General features: G+C 53.2%; 1 protein-coding gene across 3 annotated transcripts in view; it reads left to right on the forward strand.

Moving 5' to 3' along the window:
• The first annotated feature begins 2,049 nt into the window (after window positions 1-2,049).
• The window catches only part of MYT1 (myelin transcription factor 1), a 58,680-nt gene continuing 33,764 nt past the window's right edge, over window positions 2,050-26,965 (forward strand). Inside the window, exons 1-2 of one of the 3 annotated variants that reach the window (XM_084538379.1) lie at window positions 2,050-2,185; window positions 23,255-23,355. In XM_084538379.1, coding sequence (XP_084394505.1) covers window positions 2,161-2,185; window positions 23,255-23,355 — 126 coding nt within the window. In that variant the 5' untranslated portion in view covers window positions 2,050-2,160. Of the gene's footprint in view, window positions 2,186-6,091; window positions 6,228-6,682; window positions 6,774-23,254; window positions 23,356-26,965 lie in introns of those variants that run through there. The other 2 variants (XM_084538381.1, XM_084538380.1) reach the window with 2 other exon arrangements.

A 26,965-nucleotide genomic window follows, 5' to 3' on the forward strand; every position in this document is an offset into this window, starting at 1 on the left:
ATTTGAGATCTCCTGCATGCAGGCAGCAATGAAGTTAAGTGACCTTGCTGAATCCCGGCCGTCGCAGCTGCGTGAGAAGAGGGGAGGAAAAGAAAAGAGGGGAGGAGGAAGAGGCACTTTGCTGTCTCCCATTAAAGCCCCAAGAGGCTGAAGATGAGAGAGTGAAAGTTTCAAATTGCCGGAATATAATTCTGAAAGTCATTTTCCAAGCGCAGAGCTCTCCGCAATGTCACCTCTCATCTTCCAAGGTGGGGACTGAAGGAACAATAAAGCGCAGAATATTCTGAAGAGACAGAGCTGCTAATACAAAGACAGAAGAGGTGCTGGTCCCCAAACAGCCAGCCTCACACCCTCTTCTTCTGGGAGATCCGTGCAGCTCAGACGTACCTGTACTGGGGGACCATTCCCAGCTCCCTTCCCAAGGTGCGCAGGTGAGCTGGATGTGGTAAGCGTCACTTTTTCCAGCCTTTCTAAGAGCAAGAATCACAAAAAAAGCTCACCAATTCAGCAGTTATGCTTTTAATTTGAACCAAACTCCTGACTTCCAATTCAATCCACTGCTTATGATAATGATTATTATTATTATTAATTTCTTAGCCCTCCCTGAGATTACCAGAAGATGATGATGGATGTGCAAGAGAAAAGGTGCACTTAGATATTCACCTCCATGCCCCGATCCAGCAAAGCTGTTCCTCCAGGCTCCCCCTTCCAGCCTTCTGCCTTCAAAGAAATCTGAATTAAGGAGCTCGATGCATTCAGCAGAGAGTTCAGCCCAGGATCTTACACCAAAGAGTGAATTAGCCCCTTGTTCTACATTCTTTGCTGACCTTTATTCCAACTGCACCCCCTTATGTTTATAAAATAAAAAATTACCCAAATATACAGGCGTACCCTGCTGAGATAAATTGCATTCAACCCTCCTTCAGCTAATATCAGCTTTGTCCAGCACTCCTTGTTACTGGTGCCACCTGTCCCTCCAAGCCCAGGCTTTTCCCCTTTCCCTCTCCCAAATTACTCAAGCTGAGGCCTGGGTGGGCTTGCCCTCTGTCTGCAAGTGCACTTATCTCCCCACCCGGGTCTGAGCACTGAGTTTTGATATTGGCTTTTTGCCAGGCAATCCCTCCCCTCTCGCACTTTCAGGAAAGGCACTTTCCCCTCTCTGCAGGTCAGAGCTGACTCTCAGAAGGAGCTGGCCATGTTTTTGTCAAGGGTGATGCGGAGAGGGCACGGGGCCACACAACCTGCAGAAGGCACTTTGCACTTGGAGCCAACAAGGTAGCAAAGATCGGTGCTACCGCACGTTGTAATTACAATCCTGGTTAATTTTGCTGGTTAATTTTTATTATCATCGTTATTATTATTATTTCCTGGTAACTATTTCCCTGCTTTTCCATCTGGGAGGCCAGCGAGAGCGTTCCTCGCTGGCCCGTAGCCAGTTTTCTCCAGCTGGGATCGGTTGAGTCCAATGTTGCCATCTGTCCTTGGAGACAGAGGGACGTCCTTTTCCATTTCGGATCTCTCCCAGAAGCCATTCCCCTTCCCCCACGCACTCTGGACTGGACCAAAGCATCCCGTGAGCTGCGTGTGGCCATGATGAGACCCATGTACACCCAGATCAGACATGCGAGAGGTTTCCTGACCCAGCCACCAAGCTCCCTGGGGTGCCCTCGGGGTGAACTGGAGAGGGGACACTGTCACCCCACAATCAGCCATGGGCTCTCTTGGGGTCTCCCTGACCCAGGAGAGGTGGATGGGGCTCTGGGGATGATCAGCCTGGAGAGGGTGTTGATTATAGGATTATAACCCCCGACTGGGACACGCGAGTTATCGCTTCGGCTCTCTTCCAATTAAAGACACGGAGATGCTTGGCCTTTGGGAGGTGGGGGGGTCGGGGGGTGGGGGGGGGCAGAGCCATTGTGCCGGGCCCCGGCCCGCCCCCGCCCATTGGCCGCCGAGTGCGCTGCAGTGATTTGGCGGCGAGGTGCCATTGGCCAACGGCGGGGATAAGTTTTTGCTCCGGCCGGGAACTTTTCCCAGGGAGGGAGAAACCCCACGGAGCCTCCGCTCCCTCCCTGCCGCCGTCCAGCCGCCCCCCCCCCCTTCCCCAGGCCCTCTCTGTTCCTCTTCCCCGGCGAAGGCAGCCACCGCTCGCCGGCAAGGATGAAGCTCTGCGGGACTTTCCTCGGTTCGTAGCCGTTCGCCGGCGGATGGGGCGGAGTGGGTGGGTGGGTGGGGGGGGCGTGGGTAAGGGTGGGGGGCGTGCTGGGTGCCCCCACTCTCCCCCTGTTTCTGAAGCTCTCGAGAAGTTTAACTCTGCCCAAGCCCCTCCTCACAAAGGGGCTCGGTGGGCTGGGGGGGAAGGCGGTCCCACAAACGCTCCCCTTGTTCTGGGCTGATTTTCGACTTTTTTTTTTTTTTCACTAATGTCATAGCGGAAAGAGTGTTTCAGAGCACAGGTTTCCCGAGTTTGCGTTTAGCAGCCGTGATCCCGGCCCCGTATCCCCTCCGCTTAGCTCCGGGCGCGGCCCCGCGGGGCTACAGGTGCGCGGGGACGCGCGCGGCCCCGGGGCTGCTGCTGCTGCGCGCCTCCGCCGGGCTTTGTCCCCGCTGCCGCGGCTCCCAGCTGCTTACAAAGGGCAGGGGGCGAGGGGAGCAAATCCCGTTTTCTGCCACTTCTGGCACAGTTCTGCTAAGTTTGGGTTGGGTTTTTGCTCTCGCACACGGGTGGGTAACGGAGGGGAGAGGGTGGCACGCGACAAAAGGTGAAGTCGCTTCGCCGGGGGGGGGTGTTTCGGTGCCTGCATTAACCGAGGTACAAAGGGAAAGTACTGGGCTAACGCAAGGTGCCTCTTGCAAAAGCCGCCGATTGCTTCAATTGTCGCTTTTTTAGGGAGAAAAGGGCTCTAGATGGGGGTGAGACAAAGGCATCGCCTCTTCGGGAAGGAACCGCCCAAATCGGGGAGAAGGGGCGCGCCAGAGAGCGAGCAGAGGGTTATTAAAAGTTTTTCTTTTTTTCTTTTTTTTTTTTTTTTTTTTTCTTTTTGTGCCTGTGCATGTTGTTCCATCTGCCAGGGGCCTGTAGTGGGCAGGTTTCTTCGCAACCCTTCAGCTGTTCCATATACAATATTAATGCTGGCCATTTCTATTCGGCATACAACGGCACTAATTGTAGTCTGAGGCATTAAGGCAGCCAGCCCATCTGCATAGAAGCTTTCAGAAAGAAACAAGGAAAAAATCTTTCACCCCCAGCTGGTAACCGGAGAAGCTGGTGCCAATTACAAATGCATAAAGTTTGAGATCTAAATTACTTCGGAACAGTCTCAGCGAAGCAAGCGAACTGCAGCACGGAGTTTTTTATGCCTGTATTTACACAAGCAATTGCAGTTTTATTTTAAATAACCTGAAATTTGAAATGCCTGATCTGAAAAGCTGAGCATAGAAAGGCGTTAAAATAAATAAAAATACTGCATGGGGACAGAAGTGAAGGGAATCCACTTAAAAAAAAATAAACCCTTCTGGCATTCATTTCTGTAGGCGACGTGCAGTCAGTGCCCTCAGCGTACCCGTCTCAAACAACGCTCCAAAGGCGAAAATATTGGAATATTTTTATTTTATACCTTTCCGCTGCACGGCTCCCCTCGGGGATGCGGCAGCTCTTTCAGACCTGGGAGCGCACGGTAATTACTTGCTGCCTGAAAACCGTCTGTGAAGTGACTGTGGAGCTTAAAAATAAAATAAATAAATAAAAAGTGCGAAAATGCCTTAAAAGCCGGACGGGGGCGGCCGGAGCTGTCCTCTGCCGTGGTGCTGAGCCGCTGCTGGCACGGCTCGGCCCGGGCTGCAGCCCCCCCCTTAGGGCTGCCCCAGGAACCTGGGGGGTGCCGGGGGGGTCTGGGGAGTCCCGCTGCTTGCTGGAGCTCTTGGTGGGTACTGGAAGGTGGGGGTAAGGGGCCGGTTGGTTGCACCGTTTTGGAGAGGTTTTGAGGCTGGAGGACGGTGAAGTTGGCGAGTTTGGGAACAAAGGGGAACCAAGCAGCCTCTGGTAACCCCGAGCTTAGGAAAAGGTATCAAAGCTGCGAGCTCGATCCGCCTTAGGGCTCCCTGGGTGCACCGCGTGCTAATAAATGCAAGAGCAGCAATAATAAAACACCTCCGTGCTGATGCTCAGAGGCACAGGTATGTTTGCACATCACCCGCATTTGTATACGAGCGGCGGTGCACGCACAGATTTATGTGGGAGCACAAGCGAAAGCACCTCCCTCCTGCCTCCCGTCCTGGCTATTATGCTTTTGTTTCTCAAGTTTTAGCGCTGCGTGTCTAAATGAAATAGCGGTGGAGAGCACCCGGCAGCATTGTGGGGAGAGGCGCTGAGCCCTCCCGGCCCTGCCTTTGATTCTATCGCGGGCGCAGAACAATGGGGCTGCGGTGTAGCACCGGGCCTGCTGCCTGCAGATAAGAGTTTAATAGAATTTCTGAATGCCAAAGGTTTAGGATGTAAAATATCCCCGTCTTCGTGGTGTGTCCAAAGGAGATAGAAAACGGCTTTTCAGGAGCACTCTCTGCTGAATACCTCCTTTATGCTCACGGGTTAGGAGCACACCAGGCTTGCGAGCCATGGAAATGAGCATCGCAAGAATTTCCAAGACTACCTCAACAGTTTAAAATGAGTATTTTTATTTTTTTTTGTCACCCTTTTCTCAACAAAACGCCTGAAACGATGGATTTTCTCAGTGTCCCCCTGCCATGCCCCTGTAACAGTCCGTGGGCAGGACGGGGCTGCATCCTGCGCTCCTTCCAGCCCACGGTGCCTGGAAGGGTCCCAGCAGAACTGCTGGGACCGAGTCCCCGAGCAGTGTCCAGGGCTTTTTCCAAGGTTTTTCCCTTTCTGTTCCCCCAGGAGCCGCTCCGATGCGGGGCTGGGGCTTCCCGGGGAGAGGGCAGGACCCGGCTTTCCATGCCTGGGGCTTCCTTCCGCATCTTTTCGGAAATCTTCAGTACAACAGCAAAGTCTAAATCAGTGCTGGGGGAGGCGTAAAGGTGCAGGGAAAAGTGCTGGGTAGGAAGGCGAGCCCCCCGGCTCCTCCTGCCCCGTTTCCAAAAAGTTGCCAGCAAAGTGTTAATGCGCCCCTCTGCCGGGGGGGCTCCTGCGGGGGTCTCCGCAAGGAAAAGTGTGGCTCTCCCCGGGGGGAAAGCAGGGCAGAGCACAGGGCTTTGCTCACTTAAAACACCCCCCGAACTCTTTCAGCCACCGTTTTCTTTTGGGACTTATCCTCACGGTCTTCTCCTCCCCGTCCCAAAGTCCTGAACGAGTCGGGATCCGTCCCTCGTGGGGTGAGGCGACGTCTGCCGGGAACACCTTGTGCCATTTATTTTCTTTAAGGGGAAGGAAAAAAAAAATATTTATACACCTTTTAAGCGCTCGCTTTTGAATATGTATATCAGCTAATATGCAATACTTCCAGGTTCATAGAGGCGATAAATTTCCCAGTCTGTTCTTTATGGTGATAGGTCATCTTCCTAACCACCAATAAATATTGTAAAGTACTTTCGCTGGAGCTGTGCTAACCCAGGGCATCTGTCACTCGCTGCTTGCTGCTATTAGGAATTATTGGGCTGTACCACGCCGAGGGATGCGCGGGGGGGACGGCACGGTGCTCGTCGCGCTCGCCGTCCTTTTGTGTTGCTGCCATCAAAGGAGCCCCGAGCCTCGTGCATATTAATTATGAATCAGCTCGGGCAAAAATCCCTCACCTTCTGCCGGCTCTCGGCGAGGGGGAGCGGGAGCGAGAGGGGCCGGCGGGGCTGGGAGAGCCCCAACTCTCCGTGCGCTCAAGTCAGCAGCTCCATCTCTCTCTCTCTCTCTTTTTGATGCTATACTGTAAATTTATTTCACCTCGGAGAGTAAACAGATATATTGCAACCCCAAGGGTTCATGGGTAGTGTATTTACAAAGGGAAGGCGCAGCAAGCCCCCTCTGTGCCATTTCCATTAATGAGAGCGGTCATTAAGTAAATGAGACATTGCCTTTAGCAGGCTTAAGAGTTCACACACTAAGGAGTATCAGATATTTAATTGAAACCAACAACCCGTCTTACACGCGTGTTACTGGTGTAGGGAAGTGGGCTGCCCTCCAAGAACTCTCCCCCCACAACCTCCCCCATGCAAATTTCATGATTGGTTTCCGTGATGTCATTTTGCAAAGGGGCAGACAATAGCTGTGGGGAAAGGTAAGTCAATATTATGTTCTTTCGCTGACAAAGGCAGATAATGCTGGCTTTTTTTTTTTTTTTCTTTTCCTCTTTTTTTTTTTTTTTTTTTTTTTTTTCTTCCCTTGGATTGAGACAGAGGGGAAAGGCTTTCGGAGCACACAGTTGATGTAAACAGACGCAGGCGTTTCGCCTTTAGAGCACGAAGGCTGGGTTGTTGTTTTGAAAATTGCACTGGAGAACCGAGGGGATTTTATGATGATCATCATGCTCCTAGGTCCATCTTTGCTCGCTCGCTCTCTCGCTGGCTGTGAGACGCTAGTGGACATATTCTGCTTCTGACTGAAAAGAGCTTGAATAAGACGAGGAAGGAGGAGATTTTTTTTTTTTTTTAATACATATATATAAACAAGACATCGTTTTCAGCCGGGAAACTTTCTGAATATTTCTGGAAGAGGATGCTTGCCGGGTTTGCGGACCGGGGGATCGGTGGATGTTTACCCGGAGGGCAGCGAGCGCGGTGTTAGCAGAAGACGCCGGGGGCGCCGGGACGCGGAGCTCTCGGAGGTGCTGATCGCGGTGCGCGGCCGGGCTCGGCTCGTCCCTCTCCGGGCTCCCCCCAAGCCCTCGGTGCCCTGCAGGGCCCCCAGCCCACCCCGGGGACCCCTCGGGGCTGGGGGAAGGGGGGGGGGCAGCGCTGCCAGCAGCGGGGCTCCGTGTGCGGGGCTTGCGCTTGCACGCCCCAGCCTCTGCCCCGCTCTTGCCATGAGCGCACTTTTGGGTTTTGTTTCTTTATTTTTTTTTCTCCCCTTCCTCCCCCCCCACTATCGACTCCTTGAGACTTCTCTATTTATAGCAGCGAGGAACAAGGGAAGCGTGCCATGTTTGTGGATTTCTTCTCCCCGTGCGTTGACCGTGGCAGAGATCTGCGGGCTCTTATTTTTAGCTAGCTCGGAAGAGGCTTTGCTCGCCTAATCTCTTTATCAATTTCAGCAAAGTTTGGTGGTGCTGCTGGTGATGTTGTTCTGTCGATAATTCGGGGGAAGGGGCTCGGTGCCCGGGGAAATGCTGCCGCTGCGATGGAGCCCGGCGAGTTAGGCTGAGTTTGGGGCGCAGCTCCCCGGCGGGCAGGACCGACCCCCCCCCCAGGGGAGGTGTCCCCAAGAGGGTCCCGAAACCCCCCGAGGCTCTCCCGCACGCCAGGGGCAAGTCGCGGGCATCAACCCCCGATACCAGGAGGCTCGGGGGGGGGCGCTAATGTCAGCCCCCCCCGGAGCCGGGCTGCTGGGGCGTTGGGCGGGGGGGGGCAGCTGCCCTTTGCTTCCCAGACCTTGCCGGGCCGCCTCTGGCAGGGCACCCGCGACCCCAAAAGCGGTGGGGGGCAGCCGCAAGCCCCCTCCGCTGCCCTCCCCTTCCCCCCCCCCCCCCCCCGCTATTGTTGATCCCCCTCGCTCCGAGCAGCCTCTGCAAACAAGTGCAAAAAGCCCCGGGTAAATCTCTCGCCCTGCCGCTACTTTTAGTTATTTCTCTTTTCTTTCCCTTTTCCCCCCTCTCGTTGGCTCATCTGCTGTTATTATCAGCCTTTTCCATATGGCCACTTTAATTAATGGCAGACAAAAGGGAGGGGGCGCGAGGGGAGAGGGGGGGGGGGAGGAATCTAGGAATTAGAGTTTATAGTTGGGTTGTCTCCGATGCTGTCATAGAAACCAGAAGCCAAGATGCCGCCTTTCCACTTCTTTGTATGATCCTGTTTATTGTTCCCGAGCGGCACAGGCTGGAGCAGCCGCGTGTTGCAAAGCTCAGCCCCGCGCCTGCTGCTCGGAGCTCCCCCCGGGCTCGCCCCGCACAACTTCTGCCCTTCGGCTCCCCTTCTCCCTGCCTGCCCTCTTTCCCCCATCCTTCCCCTCTTTCTGCCACCTCGGGGAGGCCGAGGATCTCCTCCCACCCTTTTATTATTATTTTTTGTTAAAAAAGTGGTTTAGCGATCTGTGGCATCCCAACCGCACAGAGGCGACGAGTAGGAAAAACTCCCCAAAAGTTGACTTTGTCCCGATCCCAAAAGCAGGCGGGGACGCCCCTCTCGTGTCCTGGTGGAATTTGGGGCTGGGGTCTCGGGAGCGGTGGGTCCGGCTCCATCCCGGACCGGTGGCACTGTGAGGGGGGGGTCTCCGTGCCCTGGGGGTGGGCAGCAGCTCGGGGCTGACCGGGGGTCCAGTCCTGGGGAGGTCTGGCCGGGCTGGGTCGTTTTGCCCCCTGAGCAGCCCGAAGCCCCCAGCCCTACTACAGGGGGTCCCACTGAGGGAGGGGGGCTCCAGGCAGCGCTCAGTGTCCCTGCGGAGTGTCACCTCGGTAGCTTTGGGGTGGGGGGGTGGCGGTGACCCCTACCCTCCGGCCAAGCCCTTGGGGCTGGAGGGGGGAACACCTCCAACACCTCTCCCCTTCCCCTCCCCTGTCCCTACTGTTGTGGGGCGGGGGAGGCGACAGCGGTGCCACCACGCTCCCTTTGCCACTCTGGGCTCATCCTTGTCCCCAGAGCCTCCCACGGAGCCGGGGAGGGGGCAAACAGCCCGAGGACGCCCCCCGGGCTTCTGTTTTTTGGAGCTGGGCTGGTAAATCGCTCCGGGGTGGGCTTGGGGGCGCAGGGAGCCCGGGTGACATCCAGCCGGGGGAAGTCACCAGATCACCGAATAACCCGACCGGGCCGGGACTTCTGCGAGGAACCAGGGGTCGGGGAAGGGGGTCCTGGGGGGGGGGCGCAGCTCCGGTTCTGCCCCCGGCCCGGGGGTGGGGGGGGGCGGCGCCGGGAGCGGGCCGGCCCCGGTTCCTGGCAGTCAGATGATGGGGAGGGCAGGGCTGACTTTGCAAGACGTAGCGCGGCGTCAGAGCAGCTGCCATTTTAGCAGACATTGTTAAACTGCCCCCCCCGCACCCCCCCTCCATATAACTTGGCTTTAGGGCGCCGCATCAAATCGGGCTCCTTGGGTCATGCTCCTCTTCGGGTGCACAACGACCAAGTGCACCCTGAGCAAGCTGAAGGACGCAGCTTTAGGGGCTCAGGAATATAAATACGTCTTTTCCCCCCAAACCCCAACTTGCTCCTGTCTTGGGGTTTGGGAGGGGGGGGGGCAGGTGACTTTATTCCCCGAGCCCCAGAGATCGATCGGTATGATGCAAAATGGGCCCTAGCTCCCGGTCTGCCGAGGGGACGGTCTCCTTTTGAGTCCTGGGGGGTGCTGATTTTTGCCGGGGGTGCTTGCATCTGCCCCCCAGAGCTGAGGGACGAGGGGGAAGTGGCTGGCTTACAGTAAAGGCTGGAGTGTGCAGGGGAAATCGCCTCGGCTGGGCTGGGCTTCCCAGAAGATGTGAAATCAGCCCTGGGAAGGGGGGGGGAGGCCGGGGGAGGCATCGCCTTACCGCTGGGAAGTCAGATGTGAGAGCTGATGGTGAAGTGGGGGGCAAGACCCGCTCCCCCCTTCGCTTTGTGTCCTTGTGGCAGCCTGTGAGTGGCAAGGGCTTATTTTTACAGCTGCGAACCGTACGGCTTAGTTGCTTGAGCTCTCTCCTTAACGACAAAGGACGTCTCCTGTCACTTTCTAGCTGCTGCCCTTTCTTCTGCGTGGGAGCGGAGGGTGGAGGATCCACGCTGCAAACTTACAGAGCTGGGAGTGCTCCCATCACCTTCCCCGTCAGCTCTGTGCCGTGCAGATGCTGATTTGCCCTCAGCCGAGCAGGCAGGGGTGCTGACACCCAGGAGGGCTGAAAAGGTGGCCCCAGACCCTGGGTTTATTTCTCATGTGGGGAAGCAGCCCTACAGCAGCAGTCTGAAGGATGCTAGCCCCGATTAACTCCTGCCCATCCCCTCAGTTCCCAGATACTTCTAGAGTTTTGACAGGGTGGAAGTTGCTGTCAGGAAGCCTCACTCTTTGCACTTTTCTTTCCACTTTTTTTTCCTGATTTTTGCTGGGTTCTGCAAAGAACTCCTGCAGATCTGTGCTGGTGTCCATGGGCACGTGCTGCAGGGTCCTTGGTGTTTGCTGGCTGGCACCGCTGGCAGCCTCGGGGCTGTGTGAAGCCTCCCACAACCTCAAACACTTCGTGGTGCTGCTGAGGATGCTTACCTCTGCGAAATAAACTCGATCCAGCAGCTAGTCCTTAGCAGATGGTGGCGTGAATACAGAAGCGTGGCAGTAAGCGTGTGCTGTGAAGTTTTGGGGGCGAGGTGAGATGCCCCAAACCACCTTGCTTCTAGTGAAATGAATTCACGTGAGGCTCCCGATCTGGGAACCAGGTCATGAGTAATACCAAAGAGCGGGGCTGTGGCATCCCTCCGGCTTCAAACAGAGGTGGGAGGAAATCTGTCACCCTTCAGTCCCCCTGGTTATTTTAGCCGAGGAGAGAAGAGCTCTGTGTGTGTGTACGCTTGGAGGAAACAAGCTTCCCCTCTCGGTAGGCTGCTCTGATCATTTCTGAAAGTGCAGCGTTTGCTCTTGCAGAGCTTGCGAGCTGCTCGCTGGGAGCTGCTGCGCGGTGGCTTGGCCCTTGGGGACAGGGCTGGGACACTAAATGCAAAGGGCATCTTCCAGGGGTGTCCTCTCCGTGCAGGTCTGCTGGGTTTTCCCTGCCTGAGAGCAGAGCTGCCTGGTGTCCCCCAGGAGGGGATCCCAGAGCTGCTGTGACAGTGGTGTGTGCTGGAGGGGGGGGCTGCTCCTGCCCCGCCACCAGCTGGGGAGGGGACACCTTGGTAGCATGAACACATGCTAAATATTCATGTGCAAAGACTGTAAGCATCAAAAATCACCCGAACGGGGTCATTCTTGGGAAATCTGGAACACTTTGCGGAATTTTTTTTGTGGACGCTTATGGATGGCTCACGCTGGAGTTGTAAGGAAAAGTGGCTGAATACACAACACAAGCCTAGTGTGGAGGTTACTCGTCCCTGCAACGGTTCTGTGAGGTCTTGCTGTGGTTTTGCAGTGGGGACATTGAGGCAGAGGAGGATTCGGGGCCAGGAAGGCCCAGGCCAACTGGCTGGGATGTGAGAGTGAAATCTGGGACCCTTTAATCTGGGCATCCTGCGGTTTACCACTTATGGGTCTGTGTTTCAGCTATCAGATTCAAAAATGCCCCTGTCCATATTACAGGGGTGTGGAGAGGTCAGGAAATTGGGCAGACCCCCGGGCACACACACAGCTCTGTGGAAGCCATGGGGGAAAGGAGAGGCTGGGAAAGTGATGGGGCTCAGCCCCCTGCCAGCCCCTCTTCTGGGCTGCCCGGTGTGTTTTATAGCAGCAAGGAAATGCAGGTAACTGTGAAAGAGTCTAGAAGCTGGTCTGGTGCAAAAGGATATCAGGAAAGGATACAGGGAATTTCCAGCACAATTTTATTGAGGGAAAGGTGGCAGAGATCGCCTCCTCTGACCGGCCGTAATGCGGTGACACGCTCTGCAATATCTGCTTTTCATTTTGGCTCAGTTTAAAATAAAATACAATTTTCACCTGATTTAAAATACTTTTGATCTGCCTTTCATTGAACTTTTTGCTTCAGAAAGAATAGATTAATAAACACTTTCAAATGGAAAAAACATAGTTTGGAAAGGTTCCCCTTTCATCTTGAACGTGGAGCTTTAATGCTAACCTGGGTACGGGCTGGCTGTCCCTCAGTTCCTTTTGTCTCGCTTTTTTATCTCGACAACAATAAACTTGCTTTTATTGTGATCATGCTGGCCTTTACTGGTCACTTTTTTATTCTTTTTATTCTTCCTTTTTTTTTTTTTTTTTTTATTTTGAAGTCAGCACATTAAAAAAATTGCAGTGTTATTTTAATCAGACCAAATGAAAGAGCAAATCAGAGCGAGAACTTTAATCTGCCCCAAGCAAAACTGCCTTGTACATCTGTCATGTTGGGATTAGTGGAACTCTTTAAAGAAGCTGAAGACTTTTTAAACGAAGTATTAAACATTTGTGACCTGATTTCCATTCTTACAATATTCTCATTAATAAGAGTGCAGGCTGAAAGACATCTGTTGGGTCCTATTTGTTTTAAGAATATTAAAGAATAATAAGAATATTTAGGGAGGGGGGGGAATGGGGGACCTAAATGCTGTTTTTAGAGCCAAATGTCTAAGCTGCAGCCTTGCAGAGTGGTTCTGTGCCCAACTTGGGGCAGGGTGGGTGGGAAGGCAGCGAGGTTGGATGTGGTGTTGCTGGCTTTGCCTGGTGCTTCAGCACATTGGTGTTTGGGGCAGCTCTCCCCATGGGCTGCCAGCTTTGCCTGGCTGCTGGATACGTGTCTGGTGCTCCAGCATCCCCTTGCTGTATTTGTAGGGTGGGCAGGATGGATCCCAGCGAAGCCCTGCACCAGCAGCCAGCTCCTCGTACCTTGCCTTGTGGGGTTGGATTTTGGGGTGGTGGCAGCATGGGGCTGGGCTGGCCCATAAAATGGTTTGCACACCCCTGGTAAAACACTGCAGGGGGGGATAAGGGACAACTCCACAGCCCTGAGAGAAAATCCAGCTGGGAATGTGAAAGCCGTGGAGCTGCAGCCTTACGAGTCGTGCTCGAACACCACTTGTGTGCAGCACCTGCCTGCATCCACTGCTGCCTTTGACCTGCCAGGAAAGTGAGCAGGAAGGGAGTGAAAATGTCCTCCCTGGGTTTGTTGCTTGTGTTCTGCTTGATGCTAATGCAGTTAAAGTAAATGGACCCTGAAAGGAGGGGGGGGAAAAAAGCCAGGCGTGTGTTCGGTAAAGGACCTGCTGAAAGAACCCTCCGCTATTAACGCGGGTATATGGTTTAAGAGAAGGTTGCTGTCGACTGCAATCTTTGCATCTTGTTTATGCTTGCTGGGTAAAATATTAACTAAAGCATCTGAACATAAAGTTCTGGTGTGAAAGAATATCAGCAGGGGAGAGCCATATGGTGCCAGCATGCTAACAAAATACCAAACGTTGGAGATTCCTTTTTGCAGAAGACTGAAAACTCTCGTTCCCATCCATAATACATGAGTTCACGCCTTTGATTACGCTAAACATTAGTCCAAGTGGTACAGGAGTCTCTTTGGAGCTAACACAACTTAGGGCACACGGTTGTCTCCCCTCTCTTCCTTCACATAAAAGAAATCGATGTCGAGCTGTTAAGATACAAATACCCAATATGCTGTAAGACAATATGTTTCCGAAACTGCTGCATAAGCTGCCTCTGCTCTAATTAAATATAAACTGCAGTGGGGACTCGGGTTTCTTCTGCTTCGTGCCTTCGCTTGAGACCATTTGGCACGCGTGCGGCTTTCCCTAGGCCAGCATCTGCAAGTCAAGCCTCTTCTGAAGAAGCCTCTCCCCCCCTTGGTGGCACGCTCAGACCCTTTTGCTCAGCGTGGAGGACAGGACCGAGGGCTGTAATCGTCTCCTTGAGCTGTAGCTCGCGGGTGTGTTTACCTGAATGCTCTCTGCAAGCGTGGCAGTCAGGTGGATTCAACAGCAATGAATTAAACCCTGCATTAGGAGGATCCCCTGGTGAATATTATTATAAGGTACAAGAGATGGCTCTGGGGGAGCTTTCATGCACATGGTATTTAAAAACGGAGGCAAAACCTGCAGGTGACACTCTGAACGCTTTCGCATTTATTTTTTTTTTAAACAATCCCACAAACCTGACAATTTGGTGCTGAGTAATTCTGCCTTGTGCTTGTCCCTGGGATCCCCAAGTGTGGCTGGTTAAGTTTGGTGATGAGTACTGAGTTATCTGCACGTGGAAACGGCTACGAGGTGTGGATTAACCCTCCAGCAGCTGGCTGGGGTTAACCCACCTGGCGTTGGTGTTTTGGGGCTGGAGCCTTCCCACCCAGGGGAAGGCAGCACAGGGGGTGGAGGACAATGTCTGTTTGGCAGCTGGGTGTTTGGGGCCAAACCTGGCCTTTTAGTCACTTGTATCAGTGCCTGTGCCTCCAAAGTTGGCCCAGCTCAAGCAGCAAGGATGAAAAGTTTGTGCCTCTGTAAGGAGCCGTGGCCGTGAGCCCCAGCTGCTCCTGCTGATGCACACATTTCTCCTCTGTAATCTTCAAGCTCTGTGTCTAGCAAGCTCCTGGCAAGTGGAGCTAAAGGTTTGTTTGTTGCCCTCAATATTTTGATGTAATTAGTCAGCGAGCAAGTAGCTGCTTTTGCCCAGAGAAATGCTCTCTGCAAGTACACAAGTGACAGGAGAGGATGAATGGCCTGCTGGTTCAAAAAAAAAAAAAAAAAAAAAAAAGGTGCCTGGGAGCCATGTTGTTGCTTCAGAAAGGAAAAAGACAGTCAAAACAGTTAACTTTGCCTGCAGCATCGCAGCAGAGCACGGGGTTGTCATCTCCTCTCGCACATCCCCTGGAAACTTGTGGCTTCCCTCTGCAGAGGAGAGGCCCCTGGCCATGGGCAGGGTGCTGCGGTGCCATGGGGGTGCTGGGTGACAGCAGGAGCGAAGGGAGGGCAGGGGGGAGAAGGAGGCTTGCCAGGGTGTGAGCTAAACCCTGCCTGTGTCTGAGGCTTGGGATTTGGGTCTGTACCTCCATCCTGCAGCGTTTCCCATGCGCTGGGCTCAGACCTCGGGCTGGGGCTCAGCTTTGTGGCTAAGAGGTGCGTTGAAGGGGGCTCAGCCCATGCCAGAGGCTGGATGTGGGGATGGATGACGTGCAGAGAGGCACCCAGTCGCTGCCCCATCCTCCTCCCCAGGCATGACATTGTCCCTGCTTCTTATTCACAAGCAAGCCCTGGCTCCCATGGGCAAGGCGGAGAGGTGCCACTCGCCTCTATTTAATCCCAATTACACAGGGCTGCAGGAGCGCTAAGAGCACTGCCAGCAGGGCTATAAACTCAGCATATCTGATGATTCCTTGCGAGTCAGTGGAGCTCAGCAGGCAACTGTCCTGGCAGGCCGTGGCACGATACCAGCAGAGAGTCCTGGCTCGTGGTGGGCAGCGTGGGGACGGCCCCGGTGCGAGCGCGGCGCTGCCGCTTCCCCAGGGGAGCTGTAGGCGCACGATGAGCTCACCTCCTCTCCTGCCTTATTGCTGCTGTCTGTTGGACTCCGCCTGACACACGCTTACGTGTCAAGTTTTCACTTCTTATAAGACAGCCGAGAGGAAAGGCTTAATATCGCAAAGACAAGCTGGCAGCTGGGAAGTAGCCCACTTAGTCATCTAGCCGTGCGTCACAGCGCTGCCAGCATCTTCCCCTGCTCCTCCAGGCAGCCTCTCCTCCGGTGCCTGACCTGCTGCTGCCTGCTGCAGACCCCCCCAGTGCAGAAAAGGGGCTGCTCCAGCAAACACCAGCAGCGGGACCTGGTCCTGTGCTGGGGACAGAAGGGCTCTGTCCCTCGGACACCTCTGTGCCCGGCTTGGTCACCAGTAGTGAGCCACATTCAGGCAGCAGCAAAATTGTTTCCTTTTTTCTTTTTCCTTTTTTTCTTCCAGTTTTGTATTTTGGTCTGAACCCGGGGGGCCCAAGGGTAAGCTCCCCAGGCAGATTCAGATTCACGTGGGCTGTGACAAATTCGCTGGGGTATTTCTGGAAGTTTGGAGCCCAGAAGGAACAAGAGTCATTGACAGACAAATCTATAGCTGGCAGATGACGGAGGAAAGATCAGTTTGTACCCCAGCAGTTTCTTCAGCTCTTTCCCTACGTGCTGGGGAAATCCATGTTTGCTGTTCAAAAAAAAAAAAAAAAAAAGTGCAGATCTAACAGATCTAAATGATGCTTCAGCCTGTCCCAGGAAGGCTGTCTGGAGTTAGTTTTTCCTCACTTACTCTTTCTTCATGCAAAGACCCCCATTTCTTACCTTTGATTTAAGCATTTGGCTTCCACCACTGTGCAAGCACAGTGCTCAGGTTCACTCCTCTTCTCTCTTGATATCCAAACTGGTGATGGAGCAGCTCGGACAAGGGGTGCTGTGAATACCTGAGCTGTCTCAGTGCACCCAGCTCGATCTGTTTGCTATCCACCCACACTGGGAGAACCTCCCCGTGCAGGCACAGCACTGCTATGCGAGAGGGAAGGATCTGGCTCCAGCAATCACTGATGCCCCCCTTTACCCCTTGAGGAGCAAACTAGGTGGGTCTTGGAGCTGAAATCCTCCCATATGGTTTGCTCCTCTCCATCACCTCGTTGTGGCCTGCTTCCCCACCACCTCTTTCCTTAGCCACCCCTCTCTCTACTCCTCCTCATCCCCAGCAGCCCTAGTGCTGCACCTCTTTTCCACATGCACAAGGTTTTACGACACAGAAAACACTTTTGTGGCTTCACCCTGAGCCATCAGTTCATTTGTTTCAACAGCGGCTCGACTCGGAGCTGCTTTCTTTCCCCTGACCCAAGACACACTTATCCAAAATCATCTCTAAAAATCCATCCGTGGTGAATTCTCCTGCTGGTGTTTCGACACATCGGCTCCATGGAAGCTTTCGATTTGGTATGAAAAGTAATTATTACCGGGGTGCAGTTTAGCAGTTATTTTTCACAGCACTGGTAAGGTTAAAAGAAATAATAATAATAATATAAGAAAGACTCAGCCAGAGTAACTGTCTGCAACATGCTATTTGCATTTTTAAGGAAATACTTCTTTGAGACAGCTTGGGTGAAAGGTCGACATTTGCATATAAATGGAAAAGAAAGTGTGTGGTGCTGGAAGTTACATCTATATTATTTTCTCAGCAGTGAGCTGCTGTTTCGGCGATTAAGGGACGCAGTTTGCATTTGGCTTTTATTGAATAGAGAAGGGACCGGGAAAGCCAAATTAGAACAAAATAATGAGGAAAATGTGCAAGAAGAAAGGAGCGGCATCCTGTGCCTTGCTTCTCGGAGATGCGCTCTGCATGCCTGACGTGTTACACGCCCGTTTGCACATGCATTGGGCACGAGTGCACTTCTGAGCACGGCTGCCTCTGTGCACAAAGGGATGCAGGAGTGGTCCTGTTGTGGAAGAGTGTGGCAGAGGAGGGCCCTGGCACTCCCAGTTTGGAAAGGAGAAGCCAGGGCTTGCTTGGTTTTTGTCCAGGCTCAGGTATGTTCAGCAAGGAAGGTGCAGCTCCTGAGACAGCAGTAGGAAAATCCGCACTTTGGGCAACCTGTAAAGGCTGGAAGGGTGAGGGCAGGAGGGAGATGCTCATCCTTCAGACCTAGCTCTCATCTCGATGGGGTCAGCATCTGCTTTTCCAGGCCCTGCTGTTGCCCTGGCCCTTGGGAACCTCAAAGAGGTCCTCTCGTGGAGGATCTCACCACGTTGCTTTTGCTGTTGTGGTGGCTTTGCTCGCCACAGTGAGGGTGCCTCGTATTAACAGCAACAAGCCAAGGAGCTGGGGACAGATGGGAGGTTGAGGAATGTTCACCCTTTCTATTCTTTTTGATCCATATATTCAAGGAACAGTGCACAAACAGTGATGTTACTGTGGGCATGCAGCATTCCTTCTCTTGAAGAGTTCACAGTGATACAAGGATGGAAGGCAAAAAGCCCCTACACCTACGGCACACGGTGCTGCAGAACTTCTGCCAGCCAGCAGGAAAAGGAAAATAAAAAAGGCTCCAACAAAAAGCCTTATTAACTGGCTGTGAACACTGGAGCATGAATATTGCTCTTAATGAGGAGAGGCTGTGGCCTCATTTGCTTTCTTTGCGTTGTAGGTGTGCTGAGGGCTTCAGCCCCTGCAGCTCAGGGTGAGGCCAAAGGTGGGTCCTGGTGCTCGGTGCGCAGAGCTGCTGGGTCTGGGGGTGGTGAGATGGCAGAGGGGTGGTGGATGGATGGACAGGAGCCTCCTGGGCTTTGTGTGGTCCTGGAGAAGGGATCCCAGGCAGGGTGCTGCTGGGTGGCCCCAGGCACTGCAGCAGGCAGAGCTGGAGGGAAGGTGGCAGCACGAGACACCTCCGAGCCCCACTGGTGCTGAGCTAGTTGGTCACACGTGCTGTGCTGCAAGCATTGGTCCAGCAGTGAGAGCACCAGAAAGACTTGATCCTACTAAAATCCAAACCTTTCTTTTCCTTTGTGTAAAGGAAAAGGTCAGTGTGCATCATGGATTTTGTAACCTTTGATGCTACAACATGTGGTTTGGTAGAGCAAACCACATGAGCGCATCAAGCCACTGCTGCTTGTCTGCTAGGGCAGAGGGACCAAAAATTCATGCACCCAGTGAGCTGCTGGGGCTCTGCATGGCTGGGGTGAGCAGTGTGGCTGAACAGGAGACCAAGATGTGGGTGAGCTGCCCTGGAGACCAGCCCAGGGTGTAGGAGCCATTTGTATCCCTCATCAAAGGCGCTAATGTTTGCCAGCTTGCTTTAAATAAGAGCCACAATCAGAAGCACGGGGCTGCTGTGGTTCTGGCACGCAGCAGCCTCCAGGTGCCGGGGGAGGACGAGCATCTCTTGGCATTTGCTCCCTGCTCACCAGTTCCCCACTTTCCTGCTGGTGTAGTCGTGGGGCCAGCTCCCTGCAGCTTTATAAGAAGGAACTGTCTGTGGATCCTACATCTGTCCTTTCGCAGAGATAATAAACTCTTTGGGGTTTGTCCGGGGAAGCTCCACATCTCCCAGCATCCAAGCTCAACATCTGCTTGGCAATTGCTGAGCTCCTTTCCCAACCTGCTAAATAAAAATATCTCTAGGTCGACTTCTGAGCAACGCAGACCAACCTGCAATCTGGCCGGCCCTGCTCCATCTCCCATCCATACATTCAGTCTAATTGATTATTAAATCATATTTGCTGATAAGTGTGAGATGTAATATCTATTATACAGCTGTTAAACCCCAATTAATATGTTTTAACGATCAGTCATTTACTGTGCAATATACAATTAACATCCGGTATTAAATCTTGAATTAAATGCAGGTTTGGGAAGCTAAATTTGGAGCGCTGAACGTGGCTGCGCTGCAGTAAACAGTGATCATCGCATGGAGTAGACAGTGTTTCTGTGCTGTGAGAGGGCATTCGTCACTTCTCTTGGAGATCTTGGGCAGCACAATTAGGAACTGAAGGGTTTCCTCCAGGCAAATGCAGCCCTGCACCAGGCTGTTTACCCCGAGGGCTATCAGAGGTGCTGCTGAGAGCTCCCTGCCTTTATTCTGTGCTGTCGGGTGCAAGAGTTGGTGTGCAGGTGTGTAGTGGCAGCAAAAGCAGCAGATTGTGTGTTCAGCCACCTCCACAGAGTTGTTCCTCCCCGTGCCATTGCTGTTCCTCAGTGTAGCTGCAAAGGAACCTGCGGAGGCATTCAGGGACCTAATGACAAGGTGGAAAACTCCCGTATTTCCTTGTAAACCTGGCAAAAGAGCCGAAGTCTTTCAGCATGTGGCTGAGACCGCGCGTTTCCCTTCTACAAAGGCACGTGCAAGCTGCAGCTCGGTGCAGGGGTTTGCTCCCCCTCTGGCTGGCAGGGAAAGGTGCCAATGCCTCCAGGAGTTTGGGTGCAGAGAGCAGTGAGTGTGGGCAATGCGCTACAAAGTGTTACCCCTGTGAGCCTCCAAGTGGTGTGGAGGCACAGAAATGATGCAAAATTTGGACCTGGGACTTTTTTATTCATGTGAAAGACGGGGTCCAAAATACATCCTTGGTGCCGCTGTTGTATTTGTCCCAAGGATTGAGCCCGTGTCATCTAGCAGGATGCAGAGTGCCTGGGCTGAAGGACCCAGCACAGGGTCCCTTGTGAACACAGCGCTCCCCTTTCCCGTGAAAAATGTGTCTGAACAAAGATGAAGAAAAATCTCACCCTCTTCCTCTTTCTTTCCTCGCACTTGGGGGAGCAAATGAAGATTGATATGTTTTTCTTCTGGTCTTTCGGTTAAAAATATGCGGCGATGCATCTATGAGGAAACGAAGCCTTTCCCCCATCTGTTCTCCGAGAGCCCCGTCTCTCACCCCGTCGCTTTGCTGGAGCAGATGTAACCCCGTGCAGGGGCAGCTCTGGAGGCACGGCCGTGGTGCTCTGCCTGCGAGGGGGCTGCCCTGTGCCGGAGCTGGCTGCCTCCCAGCAGCCTCCCCCCATGGCCACCTTGCTTTCTGCTCACCTTCTGCACTCCTGAGTTTCATATGGGCTTATTTTCGAGGGAAATATCTGCTTTTCCTTGGAGTGTTTTTTTTTTTTTTTTTTTTTTTTTTTTTTCCTGGAAAATCAGTGCTTTCTCTCCTTGGAAAGTGAAATACTCCAAAGTCTGATCCACCTTCTGCCTTGCGTGCGGTCTCCCTCCAAAGTTCCCAGATTTTCCTTTTTGGACTTGAGGGTGACCAGAGGTTTTGGAGACCTTGCTCTTTCGTGTCACGGTTTTGCACATTTTGCAGTGCTTCGGTTCACAACCGCCCTTCCTCGGCGGTTATCTCTGAAGGAGAGGAGGGGACAAACAGATTCAAGGCTTGGAAAAAGCTCTTTCAGAAGAGGACACGGTGATGCTTTGGTGATGGACTGACATAAATGTTGATGGGAAAACATGATCTTTTTAATGAGTGACCCAGACAGTGGGCACAGAGGATGGGCACAGTGGAGGAAGGCTGGTTACCTCCTTGGGATGTGAGCATTGGGCTGTGACCTCCCGGATGGGCTGAGCATCTCAGGCTGCTTTTCAAGGGGAAATGTTTGTAAATACTCCTGGCTGTGAGCTCTGGCAGTCCCAGCTCAATGCCAGGAGGGGAGCTCAGAAGGACCGGTTCCCTCGGGGATCTGCTTCCCGTGCACAAAATCTGTCATTTAAGGCAATATCCCACATCTCAGCTTGGGTGGTCCAGGCAGGGTTAACAGGAGTGTCCTTCACATAAACGCGCTGCCTTTCTGCTGAATCCGGGTCCGGAGGCGAGGGGAAAGGGCACAGCCAGCACGTGCAAGCTGATCCCCTCTGGAGACCGGAGAGATGCATTTAAGCAGCACAGAGGAGAGGAAATCTGATTCTGGCGGTGACAGCTCAGATGGCCACAGCAGCTCCGGGCTGGGAGCAGTGGCTGGAGGGTGCTGAGCTGGTGGGGAGAGCCTGGCCCCATCCCCTCCTCTTTACCCTGGGTCCAAAGGCACGGGATGCGATGGGAAATATAGCTGGCACCTTGGTCTACGTTTACCCCGACAGCTCCAGGGCTCATTCTTAGCCTCCTACTTAGGGAAATGTTTCCCTTCAGACAAGCAGTCAGGCCATAATGTCCCATGTAAGTGCTTTAGAAACATCTTTTATTATTATTACTTGATGCCCTCACCCCCGTTCTCCTTTCCTCTGTCCCTTTTTTAGTTTCTTTCCCACGTTATGTTGCATTTTTTATCATCTGCCTGGCCATCTGTGCCTCCCCACTTCCTTTCCTTGGAGCTTCTCTAAAGGAAAACAATGTTTCAGCAGCTCCTGGATTTTGTGTCCAAGCCCTGTGCCTTTCTTGGGGATCCAGGCTGGACACAGTTTTAGACAGGATTTAGAGCAGAGTCTCCAACACAGATGTTTTGCCCGTGAAGCCTAGAAAAGGCCCCCTAAAACTTCTCTGCTGGCTTCAGAACAATTTCATAACAAATGCATGAAGGTGACTTTCACAGTCAGCGGTGCCGGGCGCTACCTTGGGCTGTGTGTCACTGCGGGATCGAATTATCCCAGCCTTTCAACGTGCTCATCCTTGCAAGAGCACCGTGGGATGTGGTTGTTCCTTAATATCTTGTAGATAAAGAACAGGCACAGGCAGGGCTAGGTATTTCCCTTGGTATTTGTTGTGCGTTCTCCTAAAAGCTGCTCGGTGGCAGAGCAGCTCTGAAGTCACTCAGCTGGTGTCCTGCACGCTCAGCAAGTTACCCGTGATCCTTATCCGTTTCTGAAAGCCCGTCTCAGGTTTCCTTCAGTGCCTGTTTGCCTTCTGCCTGCTTTCACATAGAGATCACCCAAATAATAGACACATCGAGGAAGCATGGGAGCCTGCTCTGGCATCACTCAGGGAGCCCAGAGCTGCCCTGGGCTCTTCTGCAGGCTGTTAGCACCCGCGATGGATGCGCTTCCCCAGCTCCCTCCTGCTGGGGGATGCTCTCCTTCCCCTCGCCTTGCTGCTGGAAGATGAATGGAGCGAGGCTTGGAGAAGAGGCAGTAAATTATTCACTGCTCAATGCCACAGGGAGCCGCAATTAAAGATTGAAGGGGAAGGCTGGTGGCGGCGGCAGCACCCAAAGCAACCCTGGCTTGCCAAGGTGAGCTGTGACCCTGGGGACCTGGAGTCTGGGGGTGAACATTTTTCATCTCATTACCGCAAACAGGAGGGGAAGACCCACAGCGCAGCTCCTGCTGCTGCAGCAGGGCTGGCGCCTGCCCCTTGGATGTGTTTGAAGTTGTGTAAGAGGAAAGGAGAGTGCCAAGCATCAGCTTGTAAAGTGCGTGCTTCCCAGGGCTTTCCCTTGCTCTGCCTCCAGGAGCTGTAACCTGAATATCCTCATTTTGCATCTTCACCATGAATCGCTGCAGTGCCCTGCTCCCAAAAAGCTGGTGGTGCCCAGAGTTGTCATGGAAAACTGCACCAGGAGCAGGGACCCTGCTCGGCTCCCAGCGATGCCCAGCAGTGGGTCCCATCTGCTGCCTTGGATGTGTAAAATTTCTGGGAAAGAATAAAAAATAACTTTAACTCTGGAAAGAGAAGAGAAGAAAGTGTGAGGGTAGAGCATGTGGAGCGGCTTTGCTGGTTGTCACAGGCACTACAAGGCTGCTGGGCTGCTGCTGGTGGCCACCGTGGGCAACCTGCAGGCTGCAGTCACTGCTTCTGTTGGTTTTTCCATCAAAAGACCGAAATGAGCAGCATTGTGCAGAGCCTGCACCAGGCTGAGGGCACCCACAGGTGCTTCTGCAGCTTGGCTGTTGCATGGGAGCCTGTCAGGTCTCTGAGCTTTCTTCTACCCCAACTGCAAAGTCTTTATGGTCAGGACTCGTGGCCCTGGAGTGTCACCAAGGAGTCCTGCTCTGGGCATGGAGACCCCTGGCATGGTTTAAGTGCCCATTATAAATAAAGCAGGAAATAAAAATGGCATTTTCACCTCTGGCTGATGCTGCCAAAGCAGTGCCGGGCTGACTTCACCTCCTGACCCCGTGTTCCTCTCCCCCTCCCTAGAAAATGAGTTTCGGGGCGAGCTGCTGAACCAGAGGTGGACCTGCGGAGAGAAGATCAGCAGCTGCGAGGGAGCCGCCAGCCTGCACGGCACACGCATCAAGGTGAGCGGAGAGCCCTTCCTCCTCCACGAGCATCCTCTTCCTCACTGTGGTAACAGCAGGACAGGGCTCCACGGTGTCACAGCCCTCGGGGACCAGCTGGGCCAGGGGGACGGAGCCTTTCTGGCACCCAAACCACAGGCAGGAACTGGGCGGCTCTGTCTCCTTGTCAAAACCGAGCCTCCTGCGTGGTGCGTGCAGGCAGAGAAGCTTCCAGCTGGCGAGATTTGGCTTCGGGGCCAGTTATTTAAATCCTTCCCTTCCTCTCCGGTGCCATCCTTCAAGGACAGCTCAGGATATTTAGCTCGGTCCCAGGCCCGTTAAAAGAGGCTCTTTCTGTGAGGGGCCGGCTGGTCGGAAGAAGCCCCTCGCGGGCCAGGTGAAGCCGTGGTGTGCGCCGAGGGGACAAGCGAGGCATTCATCCTGCCCGGCCACAGAGCTGCCCATTTACTGCTGCAGCTGGGGCTGCTGAAAGGGCTCCAGCCCGTGCCGTCAGAGCCTCTGCCAGCAGATGAGGAAGCTTTATTTAAGCACAGAACGGGGCTGCTCGTTACACAAGTGATGCTTCCTGCCTGGTTTTGGACTCTTGGTAACGAGGCACGGGCTGGGACAGACGCACAGACCCCCAGGGCAGTGGAGGGAGCCCTCCTTGGGTGACTGATGTTAGCCACTCATCCTCGGTCCCCAGATAAATGGAGCCCCAGGAAAAGTCCATATCAGCAAAAATCCCCCCTTAGAAGCATCCTTCTTGGCTAACAAGCTGTCAGCTGCGTGCAGGTGTCGCCAGGAAAGCTCACACCTTCTTAGAAAGCAGAGTAAGCAGTTGTTGCTATATTTAAAAGCGGCTCAATTAAGGCTTTTCTATTGAACCTGCCAAATAAGCACTTAGATTAGATTTAATAAGATTGTTGTATGTTAATAAAGCGATGATTACAAAAGGTAATGTGCCTAGTACCTGGTGCTCATCTAGTGCTCTGCCTCTGCCAAGCACGTTGCTAATATTAACCATTTCTCGCAACCCTTGCCACTCTGCCCAGCTGTGCTTTAACACAGGGAACCTGGTCTGGGGTCAGGAGGAGCTGGGAGGGGACATCCAAAGTGGGAGCAGGATTTGGGGTGGTCCTGCAAAGCCAGGTCGTGCTGAGAGCACCAAATAAGCATGGACTACATTTATATGTAGCTTTCCATGGTAGTTATAGCTCGTAACCTACAGGATGTGCAGCTTGAAAGGACAATCAGATGTGGGACACTCTAATTTATTTTTGTCCTTAAAGAAGTCTGGGTGCAGGATAAAATTTCCTTTGACAGGTCTGAAATGAGAGGCGCTCCCTGCACGCATTCAGCTGCGTCTGTCTGCCCAGACACTCCTGCTTGTTCTTGTCCTGGCCCCAGCAGCTGGAGGAAAAATGAGCCTTTTTCTCCCAAATCTCCATTCCCCTGTGCCTTGGAGAGCTCCCTGGCCCAGCGAAGGCTGGCAGCTGCTAGGACAGGTAGGGCTGGCATTGATGGGGCCACCAGAGCCCCTCGTCGGAGATGTGCTCTCATAGTCTCGCTTCAGCAACTGCCTCAGCTCGTGCCACTTGAGGATAATCTTATGAAAATGGCAGCTTATTACCGAGCCTGAAAACAATGGGGTTGAGGAACTGCAATTTTTTTTCCCTCCCCCCCACCCCTCCTCTTTTGGCACGAGAGCCGTTTGCACATACCGAGCCACTTAGGTCTCTGTGCGCGTGAAATGGCGTTTGGATTGCATGTTGTAGCACTTCCAAACAGTCAAGAGGAAAGTAGATGTCAACTTAAACTGCTGCGCGTGAAATCACCCCAGCCTTGAAAGCCGGAGCTGCGGAGGCACACGGTGCAGCTGTGGCTGTGCCAAACGTGATGCTCTGAGCATCTTTTCTGGTCCGCTTCACTCGTGCGGAGGATGCCTCTGCTACAGAGCATTAGCGCTCTGTAAATGTTTAATTTGCAGCATTGTTGTTGTTTTTCTTTTTTTTGTGGGGGGGGGTGGGTGTAGGACCCCTTTTTGCAAATGAAAACTGGCAGCACAGCTGAAGGAGGCTGGTGGTGACAAAGCTACAGGTTTTAATTTGGGGAAGAGGGCGGAGGTACAAGCTGTGGTTTTGCAATTAAAGATGTCAAGGCGAAATCCTCCCCCGGCTCGGAGCACAGAGTGTCCTTTCTCGGCAGCAGCAAGAGAGCAGAAGGCAGACGGTAGCTTGTACAGCTGAGGACGGGGCTCTCCATAGGTGAAACGTCAGGAGGATTTAAATCAAGCAGCAGGGGAAGACCCTAAAGGAGGAGGGGGAAAAAATAAACAGCCCCAGAGTGCGGTTATAAAATCGTACCTGGGAGCTACAGGGCTGGTGCGGAGGCTTTCAGCCACTTTTAGCCCTTTTTAAAAGAAGAGCGAGACTCTTGAGCAAAGAGTATTTCTTCCTCCATCCCCTCTTTGTTTATTCTTTTAAAAATTAATAGCTAGAGAAGGTGCAGCAAGACGGAGCCCTCCGCATTACCTGCAGTGGGCGGTGATGCCATGGCACTTGGCAGAGGGGGATGTGGAGACCCAGATCCAGGTCTCTCCACCCATGTGCAGCCTGCAGCAGCCAAGGGGGATCCTTGTGGGGTTAAAAATAAAACTTAAAATAATCAGGCCAGGCCATTCAACCCCGTTTTTGCTGCCTGCCTTGGGTTGGCCCCATAGCCCCCCACGCCGGCATCCAGCTGGACCCTGGGGCTAGCTCGGGCTGGTGAGGCAGCCCCTTGGTCCAGAGGGAGCTGGGGGACCACAGTGCAAATTAATCAGAACGTTAATTGTCCCTGGTGAGAGCCTGAAGGAGTCTGACTGCCGGGATAAGGTTATTGGTGGTGGTGTTTCCCATTTACCACCCTTCTCCCTTCCCTTAACTCATCCTGGCTTTGAACCCAGCCCCGAAATGGGGCAGAGGGAACTGGGCTGTCCTCCCACCCTGCATGACCCAAGAGGAAAAACCAAGAACAAAACCACCATTCAACCCTTCTGTAAAACATCATTTCTTCATCATTTTCTCCCCTACCTGCTAAGCAAATCTCAGTTTTGTTTTTTAATTGGGCAGAAGCTGTCTGCGTGTCCCTCAGCCCCAGCTTCATGCAAAAGGCTTTTTTGCAACCTCCGCAGATAGGCGCTGATGGAAGTTCTGCTGCTTCCAGGGTAAAATAAATATTCCTGCTGAATCCTCACCTCTCTTTGGCCAGCTGAAGGCTTTTTCAGCGTGTTTATTTTCTCTGAGCTCCGCGCTGCTCTTGAATACATATAAAGTATTACTGCTGACCGTGGGGAATTTCAGCATGGCCCTTAATGGGGGATTTGCATAGAGCTGTCGAAGCCCCGGCGCACCTGGGTGTCTGGGCACGGGAGGCTTCAGTGGTTTTATGTTAACGCCTCGGTCTGCCTTCAGAAAATAAATGTGTATTAAGATGAGAAAGGAGATGAAAATATCAACCGTGTAGGTGCTCCGTAAAATTAAACTTCGGATCCGTTCCGCTGTTCCCGCACCTTATTGCTGTAGTTTTGGCAGCAGAGCCAGACAGCTACTGCACCAGGAGGCTTTTAAAATTCACCTGGTGCTCAGGT

This window comes from Aythya ferina, assembly GCF_964211825.1.
Source record: "Aythya ferina genome assembly, chromosome: 16".
NCBI classification, from domain to species: domain Eukaryota; kingdom Metazoa; phylum Chordata; class Aves; order Anseriformes; family Anatidae; genus Aythya; species Aythya ferina.